This window comes from Podospora pseudopauciseta (genome assembly GCF_035222475.1).
Source record: "Podospora pseudopauciseta strain CBS 411.78 chromosome 2 map unlocalized CBS411.78m_2, whole genome shotgun sequence".
In the NCBI taxonomy this organism is placed as follows: Eukaryota; Fungi; Ascomycota; class Sordariomycetes; order Sordariales; family Podosporaceae; genus Podospora; species Podospora pseudopauciseta.
The window spans coordinates 2307570-2321974 of record NW_026946663.1 but is presented as its reverse complement, the minus strand read 5'-3'; the positions used below and the strand labels follow the sequence as shown (position 1 = coordinate 2321974).

Below are 14405 nucleotides of genomic sequence, written 5' to 3'. Positions count from 1 at the left end.
ACATTGCTACATGCCTACCACCTATAGAGGGCCGGTAGTTTCGGTTTCACATGGTTGTTAACAAGAACTGGAAATCGGAAACCGAGACGACAAAGTGGAATTATTCGAGCCCAAGGCCTAAGCCCTCTGCACTGACAACAACGGCAGTTGCAGTGTCCTCGTTTACAACTACCCGTCAACGGCGGGAGTCATCATGGCTCACCTGGCCAATATGGCCCAGCAAAACATATTCAAGCCGTGTATCGCCCACAACTGGTGGAGTGGGTGGTCTTACGGAGAGGATGATATCCGGGACGTTAATGATCCTTACTTTATGGTGCGGATTTTGCCTACCGCCCTTGGCGACGCTATTCGACGTACGATCAACCTGTGGGATGCCTCATCCTCTTGAACAACAAGATGGGGCGGTAGGAGGACGAGGGGAGGGCGTGACCTGTTTTTGCCAGAAGCAAAGGGTAAAATGCTACAGCTGATGCCATTGTTGGCGGAGAATTCGAGCCTTTCGAGGTGGATGGTCCGCACCGAGAATGTTAGTCACACAAGTAAAATGGCAGGTGCGGTCAACCGATCTCGCAAAACATACGAGCGGGACTTGGTGACATCAGTGATTTGTGACTGCCCTACTTGTCTCTCACGTATATATTTTGGTCCATCTCTGGAAAAAAAAGGCAGCCTGATTCCAGAAACCAATCGCAAATTTCCCAAAATCAAACACACACCACACTCGAGACTCACAACACAACTCGACATGATGCTGTGGATTCTCTTATTCCCTACTCTCCTCCTTGGGTTGGCATTCGCCCAGCCTTCGTTGAAGGAGAGATCTTGCTCAGAACAGGCATACCTCCACTCAGCAGACTGCACAGAACTCATTGCTGAGTATGCTGGTATGTCGACATATTTCCACAAGATGCCCGTGTCAGACAACAATACAGCCGGCCCATGTTTCTCTAACACGAACAATGTACAGGCAACTACACCTCGGAGTTTGTGACCCTCGAGCCTGGACACTGCGATATTAAAATGCCCAAACTGTGCGAGGGGTTTTTCTGCAACGTCAGTCCCAACAAAGTATCCATCATCAAAAAGGACAAGCTCATCGACAGCTTGTTGAATTTCACATGTCATGTGGAGAGTGCGCTCGCGGCGACTTGGGTCAACGACGACAAGGAGAACCCTCTGAATTTTACCTTCATGTACTGGGACCCGGATTTCACCCCCCCTGCTGTCCTCCATCCTAGGGACGATCCGCCAAAACTTCCGCCAAACGTTTTGTGTTTTGAATTGGGTTTCAAGCCTGCCTTTGCTCAGTGGACCGAAGACTGCCAAAGTGTCTTTGACACGCTTGCCAGTAGGTCAATGTCCCTACCAGTCGGAAGGTCTTATCTGGGTAGCTAACAACGACCAGGCCAGTACACCACCAACTACACATTCAACAGCCCAAAGGACTACATCTGGATCATGAACGAGAAGTGCAGCGCCATCCTCTACCAGTCCGCCTTCAACAAGTCAATCCCGATCCCGGATGTACCGATGCAAACAGTTGTGTCGTGGACCAAGGACTATATTTTTGATCATTGTATCAACACCAACAAGTCTGGAGCGGTTTGGGGAGTTGGCGACAACACTGCCTTCCCCTTTGGTGGGCTGAAGACGGAGTTTTTACCGTCCAGCATAGCTGTCAGAACGTGGTGGGAGATTATGGGCTGGCATTCGCACGCGGAGCTGCCCTCTAGGGCAAATGACTCTATTATTGCGGCTAACCTCTCGTCGAGATCCACCTCGGGGTTTAAAGTTGCCCGCAGATCAGTCTCAAGTGGTTGTTTCAACGCGACCGAACTCATAAAGAATATCTTTGACAGCGTGACGGGGTTCACCCCTTCCTTTCTTGGCAATATCACCTTTCCAACTGCACCAATCGCGCAGGATGATTGTCAAGAGGCTATCAACATGCTTCAAGGTACGTCCGACTTTGCGAGGGAAAACTCCATCGCCACGTTAATGACTCGGGCGCGAACTTGTTAACTAATCTTTGATAGATGGCTACATCAATGAAGATGGCGGGAGGGTATACAATTTTACCGATTTGACGCCGTCGATGCGTTTTCTGTACAACAGCTGTGTTTTGGCGATATGGAATACCTCGCCAAATACCCCTGTCCCCAACGTTGATATGGCAATGGTCTCAAAATACGCCCAAGATCATATTTTCAACGAGTGCATCTCCAAGGACCTCTCCGGGCTTTGGAATGGCATTGGCGAGGATACCGGATCCTCTTTAAGGACACTGCTTATGCCCATGAGGTACTTTGAACTCATGCGGGGTATTAATCAGGAGGGGGGCTTCTTACCACTGATAACAATAAGTGACCCTCAAATCCGTGAAATACTGGAGGGTTTTGAAGATTAGACACTGGGCTTAGATCGGGTGCAGATTTTGGGGCGTCCATGGCAAGGAAAACGGGGTGGTTATCACTGGTCTTTTATAGATGAAGCTGACCAATAAAGGAGAAATTAAGTTGGCTGAATCCAAGGCTCATAGTGAAGAAGTTTTGGTAGCATAGTTTTCGCTCACAAATAAGAAAGATCTGGCATTCATCTCATTATATGTTCTTGTTCCTCGACGTGTAGCCAACAAAAATCGTGACCATTTTGTTACTCCCTTTCTTTACACACAGTTTGGCCCTGTACCCAAATCCACTTACAGACCAAGACTAACCACATAAAATGAGACCCATCCTACCTGTAAGTCTGTCGAGAATTAAGAAGGGCCAGCAGTAACTTGTTCGAGAGCGGATCGCTGCATCATTTTGCTCGTTTGAGGTCCAAGTTGCAGTAAATCAATCACAAACCTCGAATGCTGCGATGATTTCCTGAACACAACCTCTTTTAGAAGTGCAACCTTGCTGAACTTGTACGCTTCAAGCCGTCGTGAACTTGCTCTGACCATCAAGGTGCTCAAGCACAGACCACCCAGCCACAGAAGTCTCGCTACTTCTGTAGCTCCACAACGCACGTCCCTCTTCTCTCTCTTCCACCACGCTAACGAAGCGCCACATTAACGCACGGACCATACCAAGCCCACAGGCTTCACAGTGCGAAGATGAATCAAGGCGGCCGGGACCTCGAGACCATTTGGGAAGACACAGAGGACGAAGTTGATCTCCTCCATGTCGACCCTGCCAACCTCGACCGACCTTCCAACCCAACCGCTGCCGGATCTTCTTCTCCCCCGCTTCCCCCCCCCTCTCACATCCAGCACCCGAATCTTCCCTCTTACGAGGACGAACACAGCAATCAACCTGCCCTGCCCGCCCAGACCGATCACACTGATCAAATCCTCGACAACGTCTCCGTCGGCGACTCTGACGGTCTCGGTCTAGACAGCACTCCTGAGGCAGAGGGTGATTTTTTGCTCGACTGGATCCGCAACCACGCCGAAGCCCGTGACGCCGACCGCAACCACGACAATAACGAAGCGGATATAACCTCTGAGCTCGAGGGCCCGGATACCGACAGCGACGCCTCGTACGTGACGAGCACCAGTTTCTGGGAGCTCGACAGCCGCACATCCAGCCAGATAGTTTCTTTGCCGGATATCACGGAGGTGCCCGAGGTGAAGAACCTCGAGGTTGAGGCCACCGAGACTAGCCGGGCGATTGCTAGACTTTGGATCGGACACGCCAGCATGGTATTTACCCTCCCCTCCCCCCCCCCCACCTTCCCCTTCTATTATAGCTCATAACTGATGTTTTTGGTGGTTCAGAATAAAGACGCCCACTACTCCTACGTCCACTTCCACCACTCCTTCCACGCCGACTTCCTCGAAGAGTTCCGCAAGGACTCCAAACTCCCCAACGACGACATTTACGTCCCGCCTCACCTCCAGCCTGTCAATCCCGAGGACGAGGACGATGTCGTCCCCGATCAGCATGCCGCCTTCGGGATTCAAAAGGCGACTCAGAAGGTGAAGGAGCCGGCTTGGAGGGACTTGGGGTTGGAGGAGCTCATGTCGAGGGGCCCTGGGGGTGGGAATGCTCACCAGGGTCCGTGGGCTAACAACAGCCGGCCTGGGACTTCGTCTGGTGCTGGGGCTGCTGCGGCTGGGGGTGCTGCTGGCCGTGGGAATGCTGCCCCGCGCAGACGCCCTGGTCATCGCGCTCCGGGGTCGGGGTACCGCGGCTTGCCGCGCTGATTGCTGGTTTGAGCTAGCTCTGGTTGCGCTCGCTCGCGCGTGTGGTCACTGATGGCTGGGATGGTAACGACATTCGGCATTCGGGGCAATTTCAGACTGAAGAGCATTGCTTTGGCGTTTGGCTTGGTTTCACAGGGTCATCAGGTTGCATCAGCTTGGACAAAATGGGGTTTCCTGTGGATTATCGGATAGGTGTTTGGGGCGCATATCGGAGCAGGAAATTATACCCATCAGGTTTCAGATTGATACACATAGTCCATAACCAATTGATACAACCCTCTTTATGAGCGCTCGTTTACTCTATCTTTTTTTTTTTTGATCCTCAACTGCTCAATATTAACCAAGTGCAATAGCTGCTATTCTGGTCACACCCATAACATCTGTAAACAAATCGCTTGCCTTATCATTAGAAACACTTTGCTTGCCCGACTCCATAAACGCCATAACATATGCAAACCCACTCCATTCCACCACCTTTAGGCCACCCCAACCGCAGAAATTCTTCTCATTCCTAACCCTTCCCACCAATCAACGCCTCCCGCTCCAACACCTCGGGCTGGAACTTGACCAAAAACACCGTCTTCCCCGGCCACATCTCTCCCTCATCCTTACTCCCCACGCTATGGGCCGTTACTCTCGCAGGAAAAACCGCCCCGTCACACACCCCCTCGATGATGCCGGCCACAAACGCCGCGCAGTTGAGCTGTGACATTTCCTTTGGGACAGAGACGTAAGCGTTGACGAGGGGTTCGTTGTCGATAATCATGTACTCGTCTGGCGCGTCTGGATCGGAGGATTTTTCGAGGCGGTCGGCTTGCCGGCCAAAGAGGTGCTGCCAGAGGTTGATCTTGATGAAGTGGAGGAGGGTGATGATGTTGAGGGGGCGGGATTGGGAGCGGGGGGGTTCGCGGATGAGGAGGAGGTCGAGGAGTTTTAGGCCTAGAGGGTGGCCTTGGGTGTTGAGGCTGGGGTAATGAAAAGGTTAGTATGGAGGAGGGGAAAAGGGAGGAAAGGGGGAATGGTACCGTTTCTCGAGGTCTTGGATCCCGGTTACTCGCCTTTGGGCGTAGGTGACCATTTCGGAGAAGAGGTAGGCGAAGGAGGCTTGGGAGAGCTCGGCGGTTCGGCTGCGGGAGAGGTGGCGATGGTAGATGGTTTTACCGTTGGAGGGGTAGCGGAGGCCAGTGGCGTGGGAGGAGGAGGGTTCTTTTTGGGGAGGGGCGGATGGGTTGCCTGATGATGTGGGAGGGGGTCGTGGTTGGGACATTGTTGTGGTTTTTCGTTGCTGATGCCCCAAGCGATGTGTATGATTCAAGTAGGTATGGATGGATATGCGCGTGGATAATGGCGGGTGTGGTTATGGCTGGGGATGTTGTTGATATGGAGCTGTCAAGGAGCTTGAGAATTGGCGATGCATGCTCAGGGACAACGACGGCTTGCGCAGTGGAGTCGATTTGCTTGATTGAACTTCGGGACCCGCTTGCTGTGGCTTGAGCTCTGGGCTGAAGGGTGTGGAGTAAGTACCGCTACTTTGGGGCACCACGGTTGGTGTCGTTGACCCTGCAGCCATGATTCTTGGTTTTCTCTATGCGACAATGTTACCAAAAGATGGTCGGAAACACCTATTCCGCATTTCAATGACTAGGATGATATTTTATGGGAAAGTTTATTGTCACATCTTGTCTTCTCATCTCAAGAATGGCGTGTGAATACTAAAGTACTGCCCAAATAGGAAAGTCTCCTTCACTGATAAGCACTTACACACGGACCACCCTCTATTAAAGACGGGGATTTCTTGGAGGGTCACCCCTCCAAGCTGCAGAGTGGGGGAGCGTGTTACCGATCTCGCCCCTCCATCGAGTGGAAAATTTTATTTTTTTGCCCTGGCTGTTGTGAATCATAGGTTAATAAAACGGCGGTCCTTCACAATCGCTTGCTCCATCGGATTTCAGCAAGCAAGATATACCCCCTTTTGATTATTCAGACACAATGGCTGCTGCTACTTCCGCCGAGGCCGAGGCCCCCAACCAGACCTTCGATGTGAGTTGAAGTGTTTTGATCTTTTCAGAAAAATTACCCCTCCATGCGCTGGGCGCATCGCAAACTTCTTATCAGCTCACCACCACCATGATGAACCACTCACTCACTCATGACCTTTTTTTTTTTCGTAGACCATCCTCCTGTTGGACTTTGGCTCCCAGACCAGCCACTTGATCCTAAGATGTCTCAGATCTCTTAACATCTATGCTGAGATGCTCCCATGCACCACCAAGATTGCCGATTTGACATGGAAGCCAAAGGGTGTCATCCTCAGTGGTGGTATGTTATCATACCCCTTATCATAGGCTGATCTCGAGTTTGAGGTTGAGACATAATCGCTAACTACCATTTCCAACTCCAGGTCCCGCCTCAGTCTATGATGAGGCTGCTCCTCGTGAGTTTACTCATCCCAAATTCAGGGGGTGATCAAGGCGCAGGATGTCATGAACTGACTTGAGTATCAAAGACGCCGACCCCGCCGTCTTCGACCTGGGTGTCCCCATTCTTGGCATCTGCTATGGTTGCCAGGAGATCGCTTGGCGGGCCAACTCGGCCAACGTTGCCGCTGGTGAGGCTAGGGAATACGGCCATGCGGTAGGTTTAGACTTGGTTGACTCTGTTTTTCAAAAATAAGCGTGCTGACTTGACGATTCAAAGGATGTCACCATCAAGAAGGTTGAGGGTGCTGACCACGTCAACAAGCTCTTCCAAGGCCTTGGTGAGGAGATGCATGGTACGTACTACCCTTCCAAATATACTCAGTTCGTTTTCATTGACTCGAATTCAAAAAGTCTACATGAGCCACTTCGACAAGCTGGTCAAGCTTCCCGAGGGCTTCACCATCCTTGCCAGCACTCCTAACTCTGAGTTTGCCGGCATTGCCCACGAGACCAAGCCCGTCTTCGGCGTCCAGTTCCACCCCGAGGTCGAGCACACTCCCCGCGGTGTTGAGCTTTTCAAGAACTTCGCCGTCGATATCTGCGGTGCCAGACAACACTGGGTCATGAGTGACTTCATCCAGCACGAGATTCAGCGCATTCGCAAGCTCGTTGGCCCCAAGGCCCAGGTTATTGGTGCCGTTTCCGGTGGTGTCGACAGTACAGTCGCTGCCCGTCTCATGACTGAGGCTATTGGTAAGTTGTTTGATTTTCAAAGTTGACCTGCACAGTCCACTGACACATTACATAGGTGACAGATTCCACGCCGTCCTCGTCGACAACGGTGTCATGCGTCTTAACGAGTGCCAGCAAGTAAAGGAGACACTCGAGAAGCACCTCGGCATCAACCTCACCGTCATCGACGGTGCCGACCTCTTCCTCAGCCGCCTCAAGGGCCTCACCGAGCCCGAGGCCAAGCGCAAGGTCATCGGCAGCACCTTCATCGACCTCTTCGAGGAGGAGGCCATCAGAATCGAAAAGGCCGCCGAGAACACCCCCAACGCCGGCAAGGTCGAGTACTTCCTCCAGGGCACCCTCTACCCCGACGTCATCGAGTCCCTCAGCTTCAAGGGTCCCTCCGCCACCATCAAGACCCACCACAACGTCGGCGGTCTCCCCGCCCGCATGATGAACGGCCAAGGCCTCAAGCTCATCGAACCCCTGCGTGAGCTGTTCAAGGACGAAGTCCGTGAGTTTGGCCGTCAACTCGGCATCCACGAGGATCTTGTCATGCGCCACCCTTTCCCCGGTCCCGGTATCGCCATCAGAATCATTGGCGAGGTCACCCCCGAGCGTGTGGCTATCGCCCGCAAGGCTGATCACATCTTTATCAGCATGATCCGTGAGGCGGGTATCTACAATGAGATGTCCCAGGCTTACGCTGGTCTTGACACCAACAGGGCGGTTGGTGTGATGGGTGACGCTCGTGTGTATGGGTACATCATCATCCTCCGTGCGGTTACCACCACAAATTTCATGACGGCTGAGCCGTATGAGTTCAAGTTTGATCTTCTCAAGAAGATTGCGAGGAGGATTGTCAACGAGGTGGATGGTGTTGCTAGGGTTACGTATGATATTACTAGCAAGCCTCCTGGGACTATTGAGCTGGAGTGAATTCTCGGGCTTGGGGGTTCAAATAAAGGAAAAAAAAAGAAAAAAGAAAAAAGAAGGGAATTTCTCATGGGTCAAAGCAGAACCAAAATTAGAGTTAGCAGAATAGACTACTATTAGATTTCCATCATGGTTATGACCAACTCCAGTTTTGTCGTGTGGATCATGGTCAGAACATTTCAGGAACCGAGGACTGCTAGAAGCATGGTTAAACAATGGCAGCATGCCTTGAACAACCAACCTGCAGGCAGTGCCACTTTTACGTTCACGGCATGTCAACCACCAGTATACACAATCGCTCTTTTCTTAATTCCTATCAACAATATCCATGCACACTTACAAAACTCTACAATGGCTAACCCCCCCCACCCACCCACCCCCAAAGTGACGATACACAAAACCACCAAAACAGACATCTCAAAGCCTCCCCAATAATCGCTTAAAAACACCCATACAAACCGCTCACCACTCTATTTTCCTCCTTTCCACCCCATCCCCCTCAACCTCTCAACAAACTTTCCTCCTCCACTCCTCATCCACCCTCTTCATGTTTCTCCACGTCGCCTGTGGGTTCCTTTTCACTTGCCCCTCTGCTCGCTCCTCTGTTCTCAACGGCTTCTCCGCCCGCTCCCGTCCTCTCAGCTCCTCTAGTCTCCGTCTCAATGAATAACCCTCCAAGTTCCATCTTGTTCGCGGCTCCACCGCCACCACCTCCTCTCCCGACCAAAGCCAAAATCCAAGCCCCAGCCCCCCTACACGCTCCACCTAAGACGAAGCACTAATAGTATTCCAAGACAAACTCTTAATCTCCTCCCTCACAGCCTTGAGCTGCTCATTGAAGTCCTTGTTGACCCAATCCCAATAGCTAGTCCACACCTCATGCCCGCCAGTCGCCGCACCGCCCGCCGTCGCCAGCTCCGACTTGAGCTTGTCACCAAGCAGCAAAGTCACGCGGAGCACCGCCCGGTTGGCCTCGGCCTGCTTCTCAATCTCCTGCTTGACCGCCGTATTCTTGAGCTTAGTCGAGAGCGTAGCCCTAAAGGCCGCGGCAATAGGATCCAACCGGCGGATCGTCTCAGCCGAGTCGAGATAGACAAGCTTGGACACTATGAGGTTGCAGAGCGCACGGATATCGTGCTCGTCAGAGAGACCGGCAATGATGCGGTCGTAGAGATCAATGATAGAAATCCGCGAGAAGGCCGTCTCCATGAGCGCATACAACGTCTCGTATGCTACCTTGCGGACCTCCAAGCCGTCGTCGATCTTGTGCTTGTAAGGGCCCAGGGTCACCTCCCTGATGAGGTCAGGGTTGATGACCGTCTCCTTCATGACATAAGGAATCAACTGGTTGAAACGGCCCATGATCAGCTCGGGCTTGTTGTGGGCGGCAGAGTTGAGGGTAGATAGGGCATGACGGCGAATCTCCAACTCGGGATCTTCGAGGACAGTCTTGAGCATGTCAAAGAGCGACGATCTAAGGACCGCGTCAAAGGCCTCATTATCGTCTGGCAGTGTGTATCTCAAAGCCTGGACGGCAGTGGCCCTCAGCACAGGCGACTTGTCCTTGAGTAGAGCCTAGTTTCGAAATGTTAGCATGATCAACTGGTATGTGACAAACAAACAAGAGAGCTCTGACGAACCTCAAGCTTCGGCATATACGTCTTGGGGTCAATGATGACCATGCGACCCGCGCATTCGGCGCAGACTGCCTTGTTGTCCTCGGCATCCGTCAAGGCCAAAATATGGTCCCAAATGGTGCCGGAGTACCGGCTGATATCCGTTGAGGACAGCGCCGCTTGCTGCAGGATTTCCTTGATAGATTGGAGCAGTAGGTACTGAGTGTTGCCCTTCTTGCCCATCGCCTGCAGGATGACGGGAAGATACACAGAGACGTTCCCAGCACCAGCTCGTCCAAGTGCGACAGCGGCAGCCAACGAGACCTTGTCATACTCGTTGCTGAACTGGTTCAGGAAAAGTTCCGGCGGCACCGGGAAGCTCGCACCAAGTCTCAATCCTGCCTCACCGATCACAGCAAGAGCCAAGCTGGCCCTGGCTTGGTCCTGGGTGTTATTCTTCACCTCGCTCACAAAGTTATCGAGCTGGACACCGGCTGAGTCCCCGCTGGCCACGAGCAGAGTGCCAATGACCTTGCCGACCACAGAAGGGTCACCAGCGACACCAACGTCCCTAAGCAGCCCTTGCATCAAGGACTTGCCTTGGCCAGCCTGACCAGCGTTGGTCACCAGGATCAACAAGGAGTCGAGCACCGTGCCTGGGACTGTTGTCTTGACCAGGCCGCAGATGACGGTCACAAGCTGTGGGGTGATAACAACCTGGGGCATCTCTTGGGTCAGGTGCGCGAGGATGAGAAGACCAGGGGCCAGAAGCTGAGCATCGTTGCTGGTAATGACAGGGATAAGCGCATTAACGATGGCCTGAGCGGAATCTGGGTCAAGAGTGCCCTTGGTCGAGGGGGAAAGGATGAGATGCTTCAGAGCGACGATGCTCGAGCCACGCAGGGCCCGGTTCGCTTTTCTTAGCTGGGCAGCAAGTTCATGGGCGACCTGACGGATCCATTCCGGCTCAAGCTGAACAGAACCAAGCGAGTACGCGGCCACAGTATCGATGGCTCGGACCGCAGCTATCCTGGTGGTCTCATTTCTCAAGCGCTCAAGCAAGAATCCCAAGGCAGCCTTGCGCTTGTCCTCCGATAGCAAACCAGAGCCTTCGTTCCCTGTGGTTCTAGCCAAAAGAGTCCCGAGGGCGTGGATGGCCTTTTGACGAACCTCGGCATCGGCGTCATTGTCTCTGATCCGGTCGATGATGACGTCGTACAGCTTTTGAAGTTCCCCCTTGAACTTTTGTGCGGTCAGTCGGGAGCGAGGGGGTGTAATGGCTTTCACCACTTCCTCGACCGTCTGGATAGCCTCACTGGAGATCTTGTAGAAGCGGTCGTGAGCCACAGACACCAGGCCCGTGACTAGGTTGGGGAGATGGGGCTGAAGCACAGCCGACGAGTGATTCTTCACAATATCGCTGGTGAGACGCAAAGCAGCGATTCTCAGTGTGGTTGCAGTGGCGGAAGCACTTCCTCCAGCAGAAGTGAGTGACGCCGAAGTAGAGGCAACGCTGGAGGGCTTGATAGCCTCAATGATAGGACCAAAGATTTGGTCGAAATACTGCCCAAGACCACCTTTCTGCACAGTGATGATATCGTCGAGGAGGTTGATAGACGCCTGTTTGGTGGGGATAAGCTTTCCTTTGAGCAGCTTGGCGAGTGACTTGATGATGGAAGGGGTGAGAGCAGCAAGATCGGCACGAGGTCCTGTTGCTGGCACCTTCTCCAATGTTGGCGAGGCAAGCCCGGTTCCGGCGAGGCTTGCGGGTGCGATCATGTTAGCCAACGCTGAAGCCCCGCCTGCACTGCTCTGCCGTCTCCGTTTCCTGCTCGGAGGCTGCTGATGAACGAATTCGCTGGGGCTTTCAAGGGAGAACTCAGGGATGATGCCCTCCCCGGTCTTGCGAACGAGCAGAGCCATGGCGGAGAGGACTTCCAGTCGTACATTCTCTTCGCGCTCGTCGAATCTCTTCACTAGAGCTGGCGCCACCTTGGTGTAGAGCACTCCGCTGTCAAGCAAATCGCCGCTGCTACGAGTTGAGATCAACGTATGCAACGCCTTTGCGGCACACCTTCTAGTCTTCCAACTGGCATCGTCGTCATCGTCGAAACCGCCATCGGCCTCGATCTCGTCATCGTCATCGAACCCATCGTCCTCTTCTTCATCCTCCATATCTTCGTCATCGTCTAGCGCATAGTTGGGGTCGAATCTGAGATAGCGGAGGCAAGCCTCAATGGATTCGTCGGTATATGGGCGCATCTGGTTGGGACAACTGGCGAGAAAGGCTTCTAGAGCTACCAACGCAGCCTCGCGAACTTCGCTGAACTCCAAGCTCGCTTCCCCGCCCTCGCTGATCTCCTCAAGCTGCGCCTCCAATTCTTCCTCACTCAAAGCACGAAGAAGGATTGGTGCCAGTTCTGGAAGGTGTTTCCCAAGCCGCTGAGGTACTGAGCGAGCCATGGAGCCGAGAACCGTGATGTAGAGACGACGGGTGACTCCCGTCAGGCTAGGATGGTTGAGAACATGAATGGCGCGTTTGATAAATTGTGCTAGATGGTCGTCCGCTAGGTAGTGGGCGAGCATAGAAATGGCCACCACCGCCCGCTTCTTAAGCACAGAATTGCCCTTTTCATTCTCCATGAGGGTAACGATCGAGTTGTGAATAACTTCAATTTCGTAAATCTGAAGCATGGGTCCGAAAGACTTGACAACCTCGATCAGAACGTCAACGTAGTCGGAAGATTCGTTTTCGGTGGCCAACAGCCCTGGCGTAGAACCACTGCGGCCAATGAGCCTTGGGATCAAAGCCTTACTGATAGCCGAATAGGCTTCGAGCACCTGGTTGTTGGACACGCCAGGTACTGGGCGGGGGAGGGCGGCCACCATTGCCCGCATGGCAAGAGATGGGATCGAGGTGTCCTGTGAGTTTTTGAGCTTCAGGGTTGCCAGCTTCTCCATCATGGGAATGTAGAGCTGGTCTGTGATTTTCTGCACCATAGGGCCGATACATTTGATGGCCTGGCCCTGGACCTCCCCATTGGTATCATCCAGTGCTTTCACGATAGCGTCGACTGTCCGCGCCGATGTGTTATAGTCGTGGGTCAAAAAGTCGGTCCGCGCAATGTTGAAAACGGTCAGGATGTCGTTCAGTGCCATGAACCGGAAATCTGGGTCGGGATCACCGATCTTCTGGAGAAGAATATTGAGCGTCTGAGGGCTCGGGTTCGTGGGGATTGTGCTCGCCATGGTGACTTGCTATAGTATGGCGGTTGTGATGCAGTATTGATGCGAGATGGCTTCTCGGAGTTAGCTGTGGTGGAAGGAGGAAGAAGAGATAGAGGCCAGGAACTGACAAATCTGTGAGGAAAAAAAACGAAGGCGAGCTTTATGACAAAACTGAGGCGGTCACAATCAACGTTAAATTTTAGAGCGCCACTTCCCATGCAATGGAAGCTTTACAGACAGGAAGCTTGGGAAAGTCTTGATTAGGCAGCTTCGATGTTATGGAGGAGGAGGCGTCATGCTTGATTGGTGGTGGGGTCAAGTTACTTATCGCGGGGTTCAGAGAGCCCCACCCAACCATGCTGCTTGGCAGGCCTTCAAAAAGAAAACAACGACAAGCTATAACAAGCAAGCCTCTCCAGATGTGGCTGTTGGGAACTTGGGGCTCAAGACATGATGGTGCATTTCATAGGATAGATAGTTGAAGGGGTTCAAAGCTTGTCACCGAGCAAGTGTAGCAGGTCAGAAACGTAAAACCTCAGCTAGTACACATAAAATCACGGCTATTAGACAAGGAAAGTTACTTGGCAGTCTATCAGACACATCGCCTCGCAGACCAATTAGCTATCTACCAACAATGAGCTTCTCTTGAGTAGATGCCAAGTACCTATCATCGAGAACCTCAATTGCCAGCTCCACCATGGCCAGCAATGAACCCCCCTGTATAAAAGACGTCAAACAGTGCCGGGACCCACTGTCCCCGCTTGGAGCTTTCCCCGAGGCGGCCTTAGGGTCTTGGCTGATTCGTCGTTCAATTATTCCTGAGGTGCGGTTGGGAAATAGTCATAGATCAGAATCCATTGGAAGGCTTGGGCCACCGCAGATGATTGCAAGGGAGGGTTGAAGGCGACCCTCTGGTTGGGCATTCAATTGGTCACTCAATTGGCGAGCTGCTGGCGAGGGGAGACGCTGCTTTTGCTCTGGCATAGCTTTCATCTGAAGTTTCCCAACACACCCACGATGTGGACACGCTCGCTCCTCGTTCAGGCGGCTTGGAGAACTTACAATACTCCTGCCTGTCACTTTGGTCCTTTTGAAGCCAGACGACTATGCGGATCAAGTATTGGCGGAGTACGCCCGGGAGAGTGAATTGAAGAAGGCCTCGGGCAAGATCAACAGTGAGAGCAGTGGTGAGAGATGATGACTCGACCTGAAGTGTAAGTTGGATCATTTTGGGATATTGGACTTGGGCTGATGGTGACAATAGCAAGCTCAGAAGCT

At 52.7% G+C, this 14405-nt stretch overlaps 5 protein-coding genes across 5 annotated transcripts; 3 read left to right on the top strand and 2 right to left on the bottom strand.

Moving 5' to 3' along the window:
* The first annotated feature begins 622 nt into the window (after positions 1-622).
* Positions 623-2599, top strand: QC763_206265 (uncharacterized protein). Its single transcript, XM_062909670.1, has 4 exons — positions 623-887; positions 971-1351; positions 1409-1960; positions 2040-2599. The coding sequence occupies exons 1-4, from the start codon at positions 749-751 to the stop codon at positions 2408-2410; spliced, it is 1443 nt and encodes a 480-aa protein (XP_062768479.1). The 5' UTR covers positions 623-748; the 3' UTR covers positions 2411-2599.
* A 326-nt stretch (positions 2600-2925) lies between these two features.
* Positions 2926-4498, top strand: QC763_206260 (uncharacterized protein). Its single transcript, XM_062909669.1, has 2 exons — positions 2926-3691; positions 3767-4498. Exons 1-2 carry the CDS (start codon positions 3104-3106, stop codon positions 4193-4195), a joined length of 1017 nt encoding a protein of 338 aa, XP_062768478.1. The 5' UTR covers positions 2926-3103; the 3' UTR covers positions 4196-4498.
* On the bottom strand, positions 4484-5892 carry trs31 (Trafficking protein particle complex subunit 31). Its single transcript, XM_062909668.1, has 2 exons — positions 5221-5892; positions 4484-5160 (listed from the first exon to the last, which is right to left on the bottom strand). The coding sequence occupies exons 1-2, from the start codon at positions 5460-5462 to the stop codon at positions 4707-4709; spliced, it is 696 nt and encodes a 231-aa protein (XP_062768477.1). The 5' UTR covers positions 5463-5892; the 3' UTR covers positions 4484-4706.
* Positions 5893-6022: 130 nt separating this feature from the next.
* Positions 6023-8355, top strand: GUA1 (GMP synthase (glutamine-hydrolyzing)). Its single transcript, XM_062909667.1, has 7 exons — positions 6023-6235; positions 6367-6514; positions 6597-6629; positions 6702-6829; positions 6893-6968; positions 7027-7368; positions 7424-8355. The coding sequence occupies exons 1-7, from the start codon at positions 6185-6187 to the stop codon at positions 8284-8286; spliced, it is 1641 nt and encodes a 546-aa protein (XP_062768476.1). The 5' UTR covers positions 6023-6184; the 3' UTR covers positions 8287-8355.
* Positions 8356-8528: 173 nt separating this feature from the next.
* On the bottom strand, positions 8529-13394 carry QC763_206230 (uncharacterized protein). Its single transcript, XM_062909666.1, has 3 exons — positions 13256-13394; positions 9924-13198; positions 8529-9858 (listed from the first exon to the last, which is right to left on the bottom strand). The coding sequence occupies exons 2-3, from the start codon at positions 13146-13148 to the stop codon at positions 9049-9051; spliced, it is 4035 nt and encodes a 1344-aa protein (XP_062768475.1). The 5' UTR covers positions 13149-13198; positions 13256-13394; the 3' UTR covers positions 8529-9048.
* Positions 13395-14405: the final 1011 nt, after the last annotated feature.

What these genes read in the sequence shown, in the direction of transcription:
- QC763_206265 (XM_062909670.1), top strand. Translation starts at nt 749, where the DNA reads ATGATGCTGTGGATTCTCTTATTCCCTACTCTCCTCCTTGGGTTGGCA. An exon ending in TGTCTTTGACACGCTTGCCA is followed by an intron (nt 1,352 to 1,408) that starts GTAGGTCAATGT and finishes AACAACGACCAG; the next exon opens with GCCAGTACACCACCAACTAC. An exon ending in GGCTATCAACATGCTTCAAG is followed by an intron (nt 1,961 to 2,039) that starts GTACGTCCGACT and finishes AATCTTTGATAG; the next exon opens with ATGGCTACATCAATGAAGAT.
- QC763_206260 (XM_062909669.1), top strand. Translation starts at nt 3,104, where the DNA reads ATGAATCAAGGCGGCCGGGACCTCGAGACCATTTGGGAAGACACAGAG. An exon ending in GGATCGGACACGCCAGCATG is followed by an intron (nt 3,692 to 3,766) that starts GTATTTACCCTC and finishes TTGGTGGTTCAG; the next exon opens with AATAAAGACGCCCACTACTC.
- trs31 (XM_062909668.1), bottom strand. Translation starts at nt 5,462, where the DNA reads ATGTCCCAACCACGACCCCCTCCCACATCATCAGGCAACCCATCCGCC. An exon ending in ATCCAAGACCTCGAGAAACG is followed by an intron (nt 5,161 to 5,220) that starts GTACCATTCCCC and finishes TCATTACCCCAG; the next exon opens with CCTCAACACCCAAGGCCACC.
- GUA1 (XM_062909667.1), top strand. Translation starts at nt 6,185, where the DNA reads ATGGCTGCTGCTACTTCCGCCGAGGCCGAGGCCCCCAACCAGACCTTC. An exon ending in GGGTGTCATCCTCAGTGGTG is followed by an intron (nt 6,515 to 6,596) that starts GTATGTTATCAT and finishes TTCCAACTCCAG; the next exon opens with GTCCCGCCTCAGTCTATGAT. An exon ending in CTATGATGAGGCTGCTCCTC is followed by an intron (nt 6,630 to 6,701) that starts GTGAGTTTACTC and finishes TGAGTATCAAAG; the next exon opens with ACGCCGACCCCGCCGTCTTC.
- QC763_206230 (XM_062909666.1), bottom strand. Translation starts at nt 13,148, where the DNA reads ATGGCGAGCACAATCCCCACGAACCCGAGCCCTCAGACGCTCAATATT. An exon ending in CGTATATGCCGAAGCTTGAG is followed by an intron (nt 9,859 to 9,923) that starts GTTCGTCAGAGC and finishes TTTCGAAACTAG; the next exon opens with GCTCTACTCAAGGACAAGTC.